General features: G+C 38.3%; 1 protein-coding gene across 5 annotated transcripts in view; it reads right to left on the bottom strand.

Moving 5' to 3' along the window:
- Positions 1 to 874: 874 nt before the first annotated feature.
- Positions 875 to 14,993, bottom strand: part of GPSM2 (G protein signaling modulator 2) — a 50,002-nt gene continuing 35,883 nt past the window's right edge. For all 5 annotated transcript variants that reach the window (XM_060232318.1, XM_060232319.1, XM_060232320.1 and 2 more), the window contains 8 exons: positions 12,774 to 12,929; positions 11,694 to 11,802; positions 11,000 to 11,129; positions 9,745 to 9,815; positions 4,691 to 4,867; positions 3,937 to 4,087; positions 3,613 to 3,830; positions 875 to 1,475 (listed from right to left, as the gene is read on the bottom strand). In XM_060232318.1, the coding sequence (XP_060088301.1) occupies positions 1,308 to 1,475; positions 3,613 to 3,830; positions 3,937 to 4,087; positions 4,691 to 4,867; positions 9,745 to 9,815; positions 11,000 to 11,129; positions 11,694 to 11,802; positions 12,774 to 12,929 (1,180 nt within the window). In that variant the 3' untranslated portion in view covers positions 875 to 1,307. The remainder of the gene's footprint in view (positions 1,476 to 3,612; positions 3,831 to 3,936; positions 4,088 to 4,690; positions 4,868 to 9,744; positions 9,816 to 10,999; positions 11,130 to 11,693; positions 11,803 to 12,773; positions 12,930 to 14,993) is intronic.

Raw genomic sequence — 14,993 nt, 5'->3', positions numbered from 1 at the left:
CAGCGGGCATCTATCTATTAGATCGGTTGGCCTCCCCCTACGCCCTCACGGCCCACTGCACCACTGTATTGCGGTGCTATACTATCTTGCTGAACTAACCTGTTGCACTTTACTGAATGTTGAAGTTGATTTTATTATGATTTTATTGTGATTTTAATTCAAACTGTTGTAGTCCGCTCTGAGCCCCCCAAAAGGGAGCAGGGGCGAAATAGAAATAAATAAGCAGTGGGTTCCTATAGAAGCAGACTTAAAACCAAAAAGCTTTAACTATAGGTTGGATTCAGCCAGCATTTCCACTAGTGAAAACAGGAAGGGTAGGGTTTGTCAATCCAGAAAGGGTCTCATGAAGGAAGGACTATATCAGGCAAGACTGAGAAAGCTAGCTGGATCTGATTCTGTGTTTATCAGCCTCTCATGCACCTTAGCTCCTGTGTGTTAACCACTTTAAAGACGTTTCCAGACTGCAAAGCTTGTGAGATTCAAAGCTTCCGTTGTATCTTGTTGGTTTTCTGCTTCTGCTCAACATGGCTACCCACCTGAAACTGCATTAACCAAGATCAGAAAAGTCGGCTGAGACATGGGAGGGGGGGAGTGCACTTCCAATGGCTACCCACCTGAAACTGTGTTAACCAGGGTGAGAAAAGTCAGCTGAGACATGGGAGGGAGGGGAGTGCACTTCCAATGGCTGTTGCTAATGCTAAAGATACGAGGTTTCATCAGGGAGAACATGACTAAGACTACATTTTTGGAGTTTGCAATCTAAACTTGATATTCCCTCAGCAGACTATTCTTTGGATTGAAGCCTTAGATTTTGCACCATTAACATAAAATCAGTTTTCTGCCTGCTCTTAAATTACAACAGAAAAAGCTGGTCTAGGCTGTAATTAAAATTTATTTTACCGAGTTTTTTTTAAAAAAACAGTACTGTTATGATTAAGACGTTTTATACAGTAGAAGTTAGAAAACACATTGATATCAAACTACAATTTCCTACGTAATCACAATTTTAGCTGAAAAATTTCACAAGGTGTGCCATGTTGTACCTCAAGCACTACAATCATTAATAAAACAAAAATGGTGCTCCTATACAGCTTTTTTACATTTATTAGACACAGAATTTCAAGCACTGGCAGCAACAACTGTACCATTTGTTATGTGAATTTACACAGCATTTGAACATTGCAAATTTACATTTTTTTTCTTGAAAGGCATCCGTTTTCTGTATATAAAATAAAAAAAAAGATGTTTTGTGTTACAGTACTAATCCCCTGATGTTTTGTTCTGCAATGTGCTTTGCAAGAAGTCCATTAGCTAGAACTTGGTCTCTTTAAACTGGAAGGTAGAAAGACTCTCTGTTCATCCATTCGCTTTTCCTGGGATCTCAAGATAAGGCTGAAGAAATCCTCATCAGGTACAGTTGGTCCTTTTGTGACAGTTGGTGGTGGTGCACATCTCTGATCATCCAGTCTAGAGCCCTGAAAATGCAAGGCTTAGTTAAAACAATTTAATTGCTATATTGTTAGTTCAATCTCCACCCTTTCCTCAACATTTAAATCTATGCAAACCTAGAGCTTTTGGCAGAAGTGTTATAGCCACAATCCATCAGAATGGAATTGTTTTAACTAATGGAAATCCACAGGTTTGGACTACTTCAGTATGGACTTCTGGGGTATAGGTTGGATCCTGTAAAACCACAGAACAAGTTCAAGAAAAGGGGCTTTACTGCATTTCATCTAACTTCCTTTGCTGTTCTGGCTGGACAGGAAAAGCTACTCCAGAAGTCCAGCCCCAGGATTATATGTGCTTTTGAACCTCACTGAATTAACAGCATTTAAAGGTATAACAAACATGCAGAATTTGATTGCTACTTAGATATCAGAACAACAAATATTCTTAGAAAATTTTAAATATAACTTCAAGGTTTTGCTTTTATGAAAATGATATAGCGGATATACATATCAGAAAAGATAGCATTACCTGTTTATAATGGTAGCCAATTAGCTTTTTTTTGTCAGTTTAACACGGTGGTGCTAATTCTGAGATTCTAGCTGGAAAATCTGTATGTACAGTTTAATATTCTCCCCACCCAGATATTTAATGTAAGGCATATGGATCAGATATCCACTGCTCATGTGACTCGGAGCATACAAGTGAACTCTTAGAATAACTGGAGGTGTATTGTGTGTAAGGAACACAACCATTTTCAAAGAAGGCATGTACTGCCTATATGTTTAAATTTTAAAACTGTATTGAACAGAAAGACTAAAGAACAGAAGTTTTGAATCACATTTTCTGACACATACCTGTTGCCATGCCATGAGGTAACACTCCTTAACCAGTATTTTCTCATAACATGATTTACCCTCTCTACTGTTGTAGGATGTAGCTTATTTCCTACTCTTTCTTTTTCAATCTATGCAAAGCATATAAGGTAGAAAATAAAGTATGCAATTCATTCAGATTGTAAACTAGGACACAAATTCATTGGTTTCTGCACTTTCAGATATTTAAACATCTCCCTCAGTTAACTACAACTCTGTATGCATTACAAGAACACTGAACTGCTTATTTCAGGTATGCAATTTTTATTTTTTTCTATCCAGACTTTTCTTTTTGTTCACTAACTTTTTTGCTCCAAAAATATGGCACAAGAAAAACAATTTAGTTTAAAGTAATTCAAAATATAAATTCAGAAAAATTTCCTGGCTATATTTTAAACATTGTCTCCTTCCTCTAGGTTTTATCATAGGGATTCTGGCCTTGAGATCAATAATGTTGGCTAAGTCATGGAAAGATTCTTTAGCTTCCCTAGTATTTTGTCCTTGAGGAATCAGAGTTCTTTATTTAGATAAAGCCTGATTTACACTAACAGTAGTACCATCAGCCTATAATCTGCAAGGCCCTCCAAACCACCTTCACACCCCACTGACCATCTTGTCAAAAAACATGCGCTATTTTCTGCAAAAAAACCCAAAACCCATCAACCCTCTGTACTCTTAGGTAATTAAACTAATTCTGAATAAATGTACATTCCTCTTAAAGGCAAGCTTCTCTATCTGTTCTTTCTTCGATACTGTGTATTGTACTACCTGAAGAGCTGAGGCTGGTGATTTTATGAGTAAAAGTGGACAGCTGTGTCAATAAAACGAGTATACAACATCCATGATTCTGAAGGGTAGTTTGAAAATTATGCCGGAGCCAAGCTATGTGTTGAAACCGTTTTCTTAGCTCAAGTAAATGTACTAGGGTGTCACAGTTTTTGGTAGCTTCTCATTCAGACAGTGCCTCCAGTTCTTTGAGTTCAACTATTTGTCATTTGCTTACACTATCTTTGTCACCACATCCTTTGTATGGTGGAGATACTTCATAATTATACCCTTCTAAACCCATTGGACTTGGAAGGGCATAACTCTTCTTATAATGGCATTGAGAGTCTCTGCTACTGATCTATTTATAAGCTGTTCCTTAGACAGAATAATTAATCTTAAATAGACTGTCAGTTCTCAATCTTTAAGGAGCTACTCTTCCAAAGCCAGATATTGTAATGTACCACCAAACATCTATTTTTTGTGGCAGTTTCAGCAAGCAGTACCACACAGAGCAGAAATCTACCTGACATTTTATTAAGATGTCAAAGAAGTCATCATCTGGTTCGCTGTTACCACTGGCCATCAAGTGGCCAAGGACTGACTGACTATTATGCTGATTAAGCCGAAGCCCTGGTAAATTGCTGGCACTGGCTCGCTGATCGTCTAGACGTCGGCTCTGAGAGCTAGCTAGTAGGTCTAGAAATTCATCCGTGTGGGGTGACACCATGGAAGCCGAAAAGGCTGCAGAGTGAAAAGGACAAAATAACAGATTATGCTATTTGTACTACTTTCAACAGTTTCAGATTTCATTCTAATCACCCAGACCACAAAACTTAAAATTAATTACACTTTTTCATTGTTCTTGATGGAGTAGAAGATTCTGTAGCTGTCAGTCTGTTCCTGTCCTGAAAACAGTACCGCTGATCATCCATTCTGTTGCTTTGAAATCTGCTTAGCAAATCAAAGAACCCTTCATCTCCAGGCACATCAGTGTTTTTCTAAAAGGTTAAACAAACAAAAAAATGCAAGACAAATGTAGCCTACCAGTAGCCATTTCTAAAGTACAAAATTGTCTGGACAAAATAATCTGCATTGTAGAAACAAATAGAGAAGAGGCATTGAAGCCCTTAAGTGAAAAGGCAACCAAGGAAATTAGCACCATCAACCAGACCTACAGGTCATGTAATCCTACATACACTAAATATTATGAGAATTTCCGTCTGATACATATGCTTAGTAGCTAGCCTTAAGTCTGACGATTAATTATCACATTACTGACATTTTAAAAATAAACTGACTTGGACAATTCAGTCAAATCAGTAAAACCAATATAATTCCAAGACGATATAAAGAATACTAAAAACTTCAAACTTCAACATGAATACTAACATGATTCTTTGCATTCTTAACTGCTGCCACCAACATGTAGCTCTGCTCACTGTACCTCATTCCATTGTCTGAAGTAGTATACATGCATATGAAAGCTTACATTCTGAATAAAACTTTGTTGATCTTAAAGGTGCTACTGGACTCCAACTTTGTTCTATTGCTTCAGGCCAACACACCTGGATTTTTATGAATGAATACTGCTCTACAAATACCTTCTGAGAACTCAGAAGCCGGTGGTCAATAGAATTACTAGCATCCTGGAGAACTTTAGAAGAAGTGATGTTTTTATATTTTTTGCCTTTTAATCGATTTACAAAGTGCAGTTTTGCTGAAGGTTTGGGAAGTAGTGGTTTCTGTTTGGCCAGAATTTCACTGTTCCAGTCCTGAACCTAGAAAGCAAGGAACAATACACCTTAAACTACCCAAAGACTTTTTGACTGTTCTGCAGAAATTGTCTGCTTTGAGTTTTGCACCACAAAGTGGCTGCTTCTATCCTGATGACTTTCTTCACACTGTTGGAGGTTCCGGCTTTGCAGAAAGTTTGCCTGGAAAACAAATCCTAACCTAGAGCAACACGACTATTTTTTGTAAATCCTAAACTGGGCTCCAGGTTAGAGCATCGCATCCAACCAATGCTACCATATATCATATTGTACTTGTTATCACTTCTGACATGCCTTAAATTGTCTGTACTGCCATAGAATGTTTCTAAGTTATAATGACACATTTACTTTTGACATTTAATTTCTAGTAAAACCACTTCTCCAGAGATTTTGCATATGAGATAAAAAAACAATTTAGAATATTACAGTACAAACTAGCCATTCATCATTCCAACTTACTTAGGATGCACCCCTTGAATAGTATTATTTCTAGGAGTAGTAGATTCCTGGATTTCAACAGCAGGACCCAGCACTCCCCATATGTCACTTTTCTTTCACTACAACATTAACTCTAGCTATTATAGTATACCACTGTGATAAATAAAAATTAATTTTAAGCACTGTGTAATAAACTTATCCAAGAATATTAAATAAATTATGCAATTCAATTATTTTGTCTGTATACTTTTACTAAACATTTATTACACAAATAAATGACAGCAGAAGCCTCCAAATGACTTAATATAACAAAAATATCTAACTACAAAAATATCTTAACTATAGAAAACAAGTATTTGACACAAATTACTGCCAACCCTTTTCGGGTATGAAACATTTTGCTCAATGGAACAGGGAAGTGGTGTGTTCCTGTTGAGACTCTGTGAAGCTCCAAATCAGTTTAAAATTTAGACGGGGGTGGAGTGAAATGGACAAATTAACAAGAAAACTAAGAGACTATGATTTGGAACTTTTTAAGTTGGAGTGGAAGAAATTCAGAAGATACGTAGAAAAAGTGGAAAATAAAAGGACATTGGACTATCTTTGATAATGATTAAGGTTTTTAAAATAAGAATATAACTTCTGGGGTTTTTTCTTTACCAGTTAAGGGTACCTTTAATATTTACTTTCTTTAATAACACTGGTGGGGGTCAAGTAACGGGGGGAGGAGTGGGGGAAAAGTAAGATATGGGGTAGAAAGTTTTTTCTTTTATTTTAAGCTTTTATAAGTTGTAGATATAGTTTTGCTACCATATGTTACTAATAAAATTGTTTATATGCAAAATTTAGACTGGGGTGGCCAGACTGTGGCTCAGGAGCCACGTGGCACTTTCACACATACCGTGTGGCTCTCAAGCTATTGTCCGGCTTGAAGAAGGCATTTGTCTCTTTAAATCACTTCTCCAAGACAAGCTAGTGGAGAATGCATTAAAGTTGCTTTCTTTCCACCTCTTTTCAGCTCTCAAACATCTGACATTTATTCTTTGCTGCTCTTATGTTAAGCATGTTTGGGCACCCTGATGAAGATTGGAAATGCGATGTTTACCTAGGAAACGTGTTAGTCTGGTGGATATTTAATCTTCTGACTTGAATTTGCATGGTACAGCTTCAAGTGTTGAACATCAAGTGTATTAGTTGTTCTGGAATTCATATTGTTTGCTCAGTTCACCAGCACAGGAACAGCTGCTTCAATGAACAGTCCTTTTGAATTTTTCTACATAAATGAACTAGTGATGTGAACTTATTGTGTCCTGAAAATTTATGTCAATATCTTGTTTTCAAGGTGGCTTGCTTTCTATCATACATATAATAAAAGCCCAAAGCGTTGGCACACCTCTCAATTTTTATTGGAAGATGTGGCAACCAAAGGAGTGGCCTTGCACTCTCTCACCACTCCCCCCATCATTGGGTAGCCTCTCTGACTCGCCTACTGCCAGCCCTGTCACGCCAGAACTCCATTAGTCAGCCTTTGACCTCTGAGGGAGATCATACTCTGCTGAAAGGTTCTCCTGGAGCCTTACTGATCACTACTGCCTCTCCTCAGTCCATCTCCCCCACCAAAAAACCCAACGCTGCCACCATTTGTATTAAACCTAGAAAGCTGTTTATTGTCTAAGATTAACACTCCCTTTAAGATTAGCACTCCAATTAACAATCCATGCCAAAGTTGCACTCGCCCCCCACTATTTGAGAGGTGAGGGGTATGTATGTGTGTATATATATATATTTCTATTTATAAATATGCCAGAAAATCCTCCTTATGGAGCAAGATTCCACCTCTTCATTTACAGCACAGTCTGTAGTTAAATCCAGTGTGAACTAACATCATGTGGCACACTTACTTGCTTAAGTAACATTGAACATCATTTAATAATGATATACACTGAAGCAAACTATGACAAATAGTTAAATCTTTTTAACTGACAGAAAAGGAATGTTCCGTCACAACAGAGGGAAGGGCACTTCAGCAACAGAGAAACAGACTCTCTATACTCAAGACCCTTTTCCACCTGCAAATAGTCTTCACTCTTTCTATTCAAATTAGGCCATAGTGGGCTGCTTGCTTTGAGAGGCAGGAAGCCATTTGAAGGCTCCCTTTCGCTATCCCCCATCTGCAAGTGGGAGGGGGTGAAAGGCAGGCTTCTAATGACTGTCTACCTTCCTGTCACTTCTGTCTCCCTGCCTTCTTTTCCCTTTATTTATTCCTTTCTCCCAAACTTTAACATAACTCTCACTTAATTCATTCCTCTCTGTCTTTTTCCTTCATTCTGTCTTCCTTCTCAATTTTGTTTCTCTCATTACTCCCCCCCCCGCCTTTTTTTCTGCCTCCCTTCTGTTCTCTCATTTTTTCTCTGTATCTCTGTCTTTCTGTCTTTTTATTTCATTCTGGGTGCAATCGCACACACTAAATAATGCACTTTCAATTAGGGTTGCCAGGTCCAATTCAAGAAATATCTGGGGACTTCGGGGGTGGAACTAGGAGCAAGGTTGTGACAAGCATCACTGAACACCAAAGGGATTTCTGGCCATCACATTTAAAGGGACTGCACACCTTTTAAATGCCTTCCCTCCATTGGATATAATGAAGAATAGGGGCACCTTTTTGGGGCTTGTAGAATTGGATCCCTTGGCTCTAATCTTTTTGAAACTTGAAGGGTGTTTTGAGGAGAGGCAATGGATGCTATGCTGCAAATTTGGTGCCTCTACTTCAAAAAACAACTCCCTTAGAGCCTCAGATACTTATAGATCAATTTTCCATTATACCCTATAAGAATTGGTTTCCATAGGGAATAATGGAGTGCCCAGGAGACATCGGAGGGGAATGTGCCCCACCCAGCTGCTTTCACCTTCAAGGCAAAAGTAGCCAGGCAGGGCATCATCACAGCCTCTCAGAACGTGACTGAGAAGAACACTTCTGAGAGTGCACTGCACAGGCCCAGCTCAGCCAGAGCCCGCCCAGCCCTCCTTCCATGCCTGCTCTCCCTGTGGGTGGGGGGCTTGGGGTAGGTGCTGGTCTGGTGCTCCCTAGCACCCCAGGCAGGTGAAAGAGGTGGTGGAGATGGCACCCTGCTGCTCCCTTCACCTGCCTGGGTTCTGGGCAGGCAAAAGAGGTGGCACGTGTGCACTGCTGCATGGGGGGCAGGGGTCCTTGCCTGGGACTTCCTTCTTTTTCAAATATAGAAGTAAAATTCCACAAAAAGTGAGCAAATTTTTAAATGTAGAAGTATCTTGAATGATGCAAGTTTGTAGCAGGCAGATTCAGTGCTCAGTAGATCTGGAGCAAAGCTGAATGGAGAAAGGACCTTTCACTCTTTTGTCCTCATCTTTTCCCTTCCATTCTCTGTCTCTTTTCTTTCATTCTGTTTGCCTATCTTCCTGTCACCTCCCCTCCCAAATATTTTTCTAGGGCCCATTGTATTTCTTCCTACAATGGGCTTTATTAATAGTGTTTAAATAACTGATTTTTATTTACAACAGTTGTTGTTACATTGGTTGGTCAATATCCAATACACTGTGTTTCCTATTATGCTAGTATTACAGTATTACCATGCAGGAGCATGGTAAAAGGAATAATGGGGAAATTAGCAGAAATCTTGCACCCGCCTGAGCTTTAGCCCTGTTTGTTGAAGGTGCTCTGCTCATGCAGGGAGGAGAGCAGTTTCTTTCTTGCCACCTGTGCTGCATGCCATACTGTTCCAAGGTCCCACAACCCTCAACATAGAGAGATGCAGAAGGGGAAAGAAAGTGGTAAAGGCACTTCCCTAAACTTGCTCCATGTGTGGAATTATTGCATCCTACCTGGAAACACACACAAAGAAATGCTAGCACCACTCTGCTCAGATAGAAAAAGCAAAATCACTACGGGGGGGGGGGGTGTAACTATTATTAAATATTTTAAAAGCACAACAGTAGTTACCACTGGGAAAATGCAAATGATATGCTGGTAAATGCATAAATTATGTGTACTAATGTAAGAGCTGGGTTAAGATCAACATTTTTGGTGGACGTGGCATATTCGATTCCAAAAATGAAAGTACAAGATTGAAAGCAGTAGAAAAGTGAGAATTTGTTTCTCTTTAGCAGTTACTTTGCTTAACGTTGGTTACGCTGCTCAGTCTTATGCTGCTCAAAATGCAGTCTTAGAACAATTTCCTCTTTATATCAGACTATAGATTTATTTGAAATGCCACTCTTACAGCTGTGTAATGCTCCTGTTGATTATATAAAGATTTAATCAACAGTGATTTGTCTTTCTTAAGAGTAAACCAGGCATATTTATTGATAAGGAAATAGTCTATATGTCAAATGACTCTTAGGAAGCAGCTATTTTGTTATAATCTAGGGTGGCATATTAATAAGTATAAACAAATGTATAATTCACTAACCTTTTCTGGTGTTAGTTTCATAAGTTCCATGTTTTCCATACTATGGCGACGTCCAACCCGGGGTCTAGGGCCTTTGAAAACAAATCAAAGTACTGCTTAATCTGGTAGAGTATCAATACCAAAAGTGTTTTAATTTCAAAACACACAGACACACTTTTCAAAGCATTCAGGTAAGTTTTCAGGTTTACTGTAATCTTTTATAATCAAAGGTTTACCACTGCACTGAGATTAATTAATTGAGAGCAATTCTTTAAAATGTTGAAGAGATTTGATCATCAAACCGTTTTCCTTAACATTTTATTACAGCCTAAAGCAACAATTGCATTAGTATGTAAAATATATAAATCCATGATACGTGGCTATCTAGATGCATTTATTAAAATATCATTTTAAGATTCTCTGAGCACCTGTTATGCCAAAATGCACTAAGGGAAATGTCTTCAAAATGCAGAACAAGCAGTTTCTCATGTTTTGATTTTAATTAAGTTATTGCCCACAATGGCCTAAACAGCTTGAGACTAGAGTATTGAAGGTTTGCCCACTCCTATATAAGCCTGCCATTCAGTTAAAATGGGCTTCAAAAAACTGCTGTGTACTGTCATCTACAAAAGCAAAGTGGATGAACAAGAGGCAAGACCTTTTTAGCTGTAGCTCCACAATCTTGAAACTCCTTTCCCACACTGAAGTGCTTTGGCCTAAGGTTCTTAAAGTCAGGCACCAGGCAAAAAACCCCATTCCTATTCACGAAACATTTTGATTATTTTTTCCCCACCATTTCCTGGACTTTACCTACATCCCATTTTAAAATTTTAATCCTAATTCAAAATTACCTGAGTGTTTTAATTATCATGGTTTTATGCTTGGTCCTAGTGATATTTGTATTTTAATGTTGCTAATGTCTGATAGAAGCCACCTTGAGAATGACAGTTTTTAGAGGATCGGATACAAATGTCTTTTAAAACACTACAAGTGATGTGTAAATTCTACTTTTTACTAATATTGAGATTGCCAAACACCCACAACGCAAACCTTCCACAAATGGTCTAATCTGTAACCTAACACCATTTTTGTCCTAAATTATGATTACATGTGTGTTTACTTGTATGAATTGAAAAAGTAAAGTTTTTAGCTTAAAGACAAGTATCCTGTCCTTGCAAAAAGAACACAGATCCAGCAACACCAGAAATTAATGAACTAAAACTTTAAATCCTGAAGGAACAAATCCACTAATCAAAATTATGGAAGCACTGCTCACCATTTAAACTATTATCTAAAACATGGTTTTCTGTCATCATTGAACTGTTTGTGCTGTAACTTAAACCAAGCACCATCTGAAGATCGGAGAGATTAAGCTGAGCTGTTAGTTCTCCAGTTTTGTCTCCCACCTGCAACAAAAAAAATGGTTTGTTTAATGACTGAATAATTAACACATTCACAATCCATAAACATCCAAGTCTCAGGTTCAATGAGACAGACTACAGAAACTGAAATAATATATTCAGCATCTTAAGTGTTACGAAACCATAACATGACTCTAAATCCAATGGTGACAACAGATCCTGAAGAAAATGGAAAGTAAAACATTCCCAATCCCTACAATGACTGTTTGCTTTCAGTTTCTTACAACAGGTATCTGATAAGCTTGCAACGCTGTGCCATTAGCCTGTGAATCAATGGTATTATCAGTCACATCTAGAAGTCAACTTTCAATTTAGATTTGCTTCTGTATTATGTGCATATGTGGAACACAGTCTACTGGAAGCTTCTCGCTGAAACAAGAGAATATATCTGGGCATCCCTGTGTTCTCCATTTCTCATTCCACTGTAAGCAAATTAAAACCTTTCTAACATTATTTGTGGCCACATTTCAAAGACATGCATACATTAATTTTCTCTTTCAATGAATTTTCTTGCAGGAAAAGCCAGTAATTAAAAATATGCGCATATACCTCTCTTGAAATATCCAAATGTTTTTCTGCATAATGCATTGCTTGGTCGTGGTTGCCCAGTGCTGTGTATGCATTCCCTAAACTCCAGCATGCTCTTCCTTCACCAATTCTGAAACATAGTTCAAGAGTGTGACATGTATTTACACTCCAAAGGTCAGTTTTCTAATTTTGCATTAAACAGGAAGGACCTATTTCCTCCCTTTGCAGTATGTGAGCTGCTGCTATGTGTCTGCTTCCCATGCTACATTAGTAGCTACTTTCCACAGCAGTACCCCAGCTCCCAGCAAGGGCAATTCTGACATGGTTAAGTCAGTTTACTGGCAAGCCCTCTCAAGCAACCTCCTAAGTCACCAGTGTCTCATGGGAATCAGCTCTGCTGCCATGACTCCTTTGCCACTAAAATAAGGTAAAAATTAGCTCTTCATGGTGTAAAAACTCTCCACCATTACATTGTAAAAACATAGAACATAAGACAGTTTTGTGAGATCCAGCTCATATATACTTTACCAACTTCACAGACAAGATCTGTAAGTTTCACTCCAAAAGTTATTTTTAAATTGCATAAAAGCAGATCCACAAGATACAAGCTATGTAATTAATGCACTGGTTCACATTAACAGTGCAATCCTATATAAAATTACTCCAATTGACTGAAATTGGCTTAGACTGAACTGTGTTGGATTGTACTGTAAAAAGATTTTTTAAAAGATCAGATTGTATCCCACTTAAAATATGTACAAAATTTCATTAATGTAGAATTCAAAGTAAAAATTAAATCCTAGCACAAACAAATCTGGCCATCATAATACAGGAATTTCAGACAGGATTAAAAGAGCTGTACAAATAATTATACTCAGAGCCCCCGAAGTTATCTTTGCTTTCTTACACAGTAGACACCTTGTCAGAAGACAAGCTACTGCTGAAACGTAAGGGACTTTAAAAAGCAGTCTAAGCACCTACTGTTAAAATGAAATCTCAATCCCGTACTACATGAGTAAGACTTTCTACTACACGATCTTAATTTTATCTACAAAAAAAGTAGCCATCTTATTTTAATACACAGTACTTTGAAAATATCACCTGTCATTTAATTCCTCAGCAATTGCCAGGTGCTTTAGGTGATAATCTATAGCCTTTTCATAATCTTGAAGTAACGTATACGTATTTCCAAGGCTGTAACAAGCTTGTGCTTCTACAGCCCTGTCTGTAAGCTGCCGAGCAAGCTGTAATGTCTTCCTAGGAGAAAAACAAAATAGATAACAGTCTTCATTTAAACCATACAGTGATCAATATGACTGTACATAGCAGATGTTGCATTTTTCAAAAATTATACTCCCTGGTAATCAGGCTACTAAAAGAAAATTATATTCTCTTTTTCCCTCAAAGATCTGCAAGTTCTTTTTTTGTTCTGATGAATATAATATTGGGCTAGTCTATTTATGGATTAAAAAAACAGAAAGTGTAGAGTGGGAATAAGAGTACAACGCTCACAATGAAGGAAGTAAGCAATGGGTTCCCACAAGGGTTAGTATTTGTTCATAACTCATCAGAAATGGGATAAGTGGTATAGTGGCCAGTCTTGCAGATGACACCAATTTATTCAGGATCATGAAAACCAAAGGTGATTGTGAAGAGTGCCAAGAGGATACCTCCAAATCTGGTGAGTGGGCAACACCACCATAAACAAGGTTCAATACAAGTGCAAGGGTGAAACACATTAGAACAAAAAATCCCTTAGATTTAAATATATGCTGATGAGTCTGAACTAGTATCCTCTTTGACTTGCAGATGATAGCTCAACTAAAAGATTAACTTATCTTAGAGCACTGATGAAAAAGACACACTGTGTTGGGGTTATAAGGAAAGGACTGAAAATAAAGCAGACCATATTATAGTGCTCTTGTGTCTACATGTAGTGTGGCCACTGCATATAGTGGTCACCACATCTAAAAAACTCAAGATTTTCCAGAGTTGGAAAAAGTGCAGGGAAGCCCACAATTTAGTGGGTAAAGCATTTTTCTATGATAAAAGGCTATTAATCTAGGCAGGGGTGTCAAATATGTGGCCTGGGGGCCGAACGAGACCCATGAGCTGTCATCTGCTGCTTTCTCCTTCTCTCTTCCTTCCTTCTGCATAACAGCTTGCTTTGCAAGACTTGCTCAATTGCACAGGAGCTACAGAGCAAAACCTCTATTTTCTTCATTGGCTGAGGCTCCTCCCTTGGGGAGGAAGGGGGGGAGGCAGAGCTTGCTTTGCCAGGCTCTCTCAATTGCACAGTAGAGCTACTGAGCCAAGCCTTTCTTCCTTCTGTTTGCTGAGGCTCCTCCCCCTCCTGGTCCCCTGGGGAAGTAAGAAAAGAGCCAGAGCTTCCTTTGCCTAGTTCCCTGGATCCCATGGGAGAGATACAAAGAAAGCATATTTAAGACCAACAAATGCTAATGTTTTAAGCATGTTTTAATTTTTTTTTTAAAAATCTTTAATGGTGTTTGTCTGTGTCCTTTCTTAAATCTTAAATAGGTACACAAGTGGCCTAGCCTGACAAGGTCTCATTAATTGTCAGATATGGCCCTCATAACACATGAGTTCGACACCCCTGATTAAATCTTCTCAGTTTAGAAAAAACATCAGCTAAGAAAAGCCAATATAGAGGTTTAAAAATTTTTTGTATGGTAAATAGAAAAATAGACAGCTGGAACTCAGGGGTACACACTAAAGTTCAAGATTTGGATGGACAGAAGGCAGTACTTCATTCTGTAATTAAATTGTGGGATTTACTGCCAGTGGATGTTATGATGGCCAGAAGCATAGATGGCTATAAAAGAGGATTCAGCAGTTTCACAGAGGATAGGTCTATCAATTGCTACTACACCCAGTAAACCTCTAATTACCGGTGTTGAAAGGCAACATCACAGTGAGGCCTTGATCTCTATACCTTATTGGCAATGTTCCCTCTAAGTTGATTTAGTGGGAGTTAGCTCAGTTTTTAGCCTCCAGCTCACATATTTTGTCTTAGCTCAGGAAAAACTGCCCCAGAGCAAACTAATTTATGCAGTAGCTCACAAAGTAGATTTTTGCTCACATGATTCCACAGATTAGAGGGAATACTTTTTGTTGGTTGACTTTCCGGGGTAACTTGCTTTCCACTGTCTAAAAGAGGTTGGGGGACTATTTAAACCGCTGGTCTGAGTCAGCAGGGCACTTATTGGCCCTTAAATTTTTGCACAGGTGTGTTAAAACCCAGAGTATGGTTTCAAGGAGCCTTCATGAAAAGATGAAACAGCTATGGCCTATGTTTATCTA

Source organism: Heteronotia binoei, chromosome 2 (assembly GCF_032191835.1).
Source record: "Heteronotia binoei isolate CCM8104 ecotype False Entrance Well chromosome 2, APGP_CSIRO_Hbin_v1, whole genome shotgun sequence".
Classification (NCBI taxonomy): domain Eukaryota; kingdom Metazoa; phylum Chordata; class Lepidosauria; order Squamata; family Gekkonidae; genus Heteronotia; species Heteronotia binoei.
This window is presented reverse-complemented; position numbering and strand designations above follow the sequence as displayed.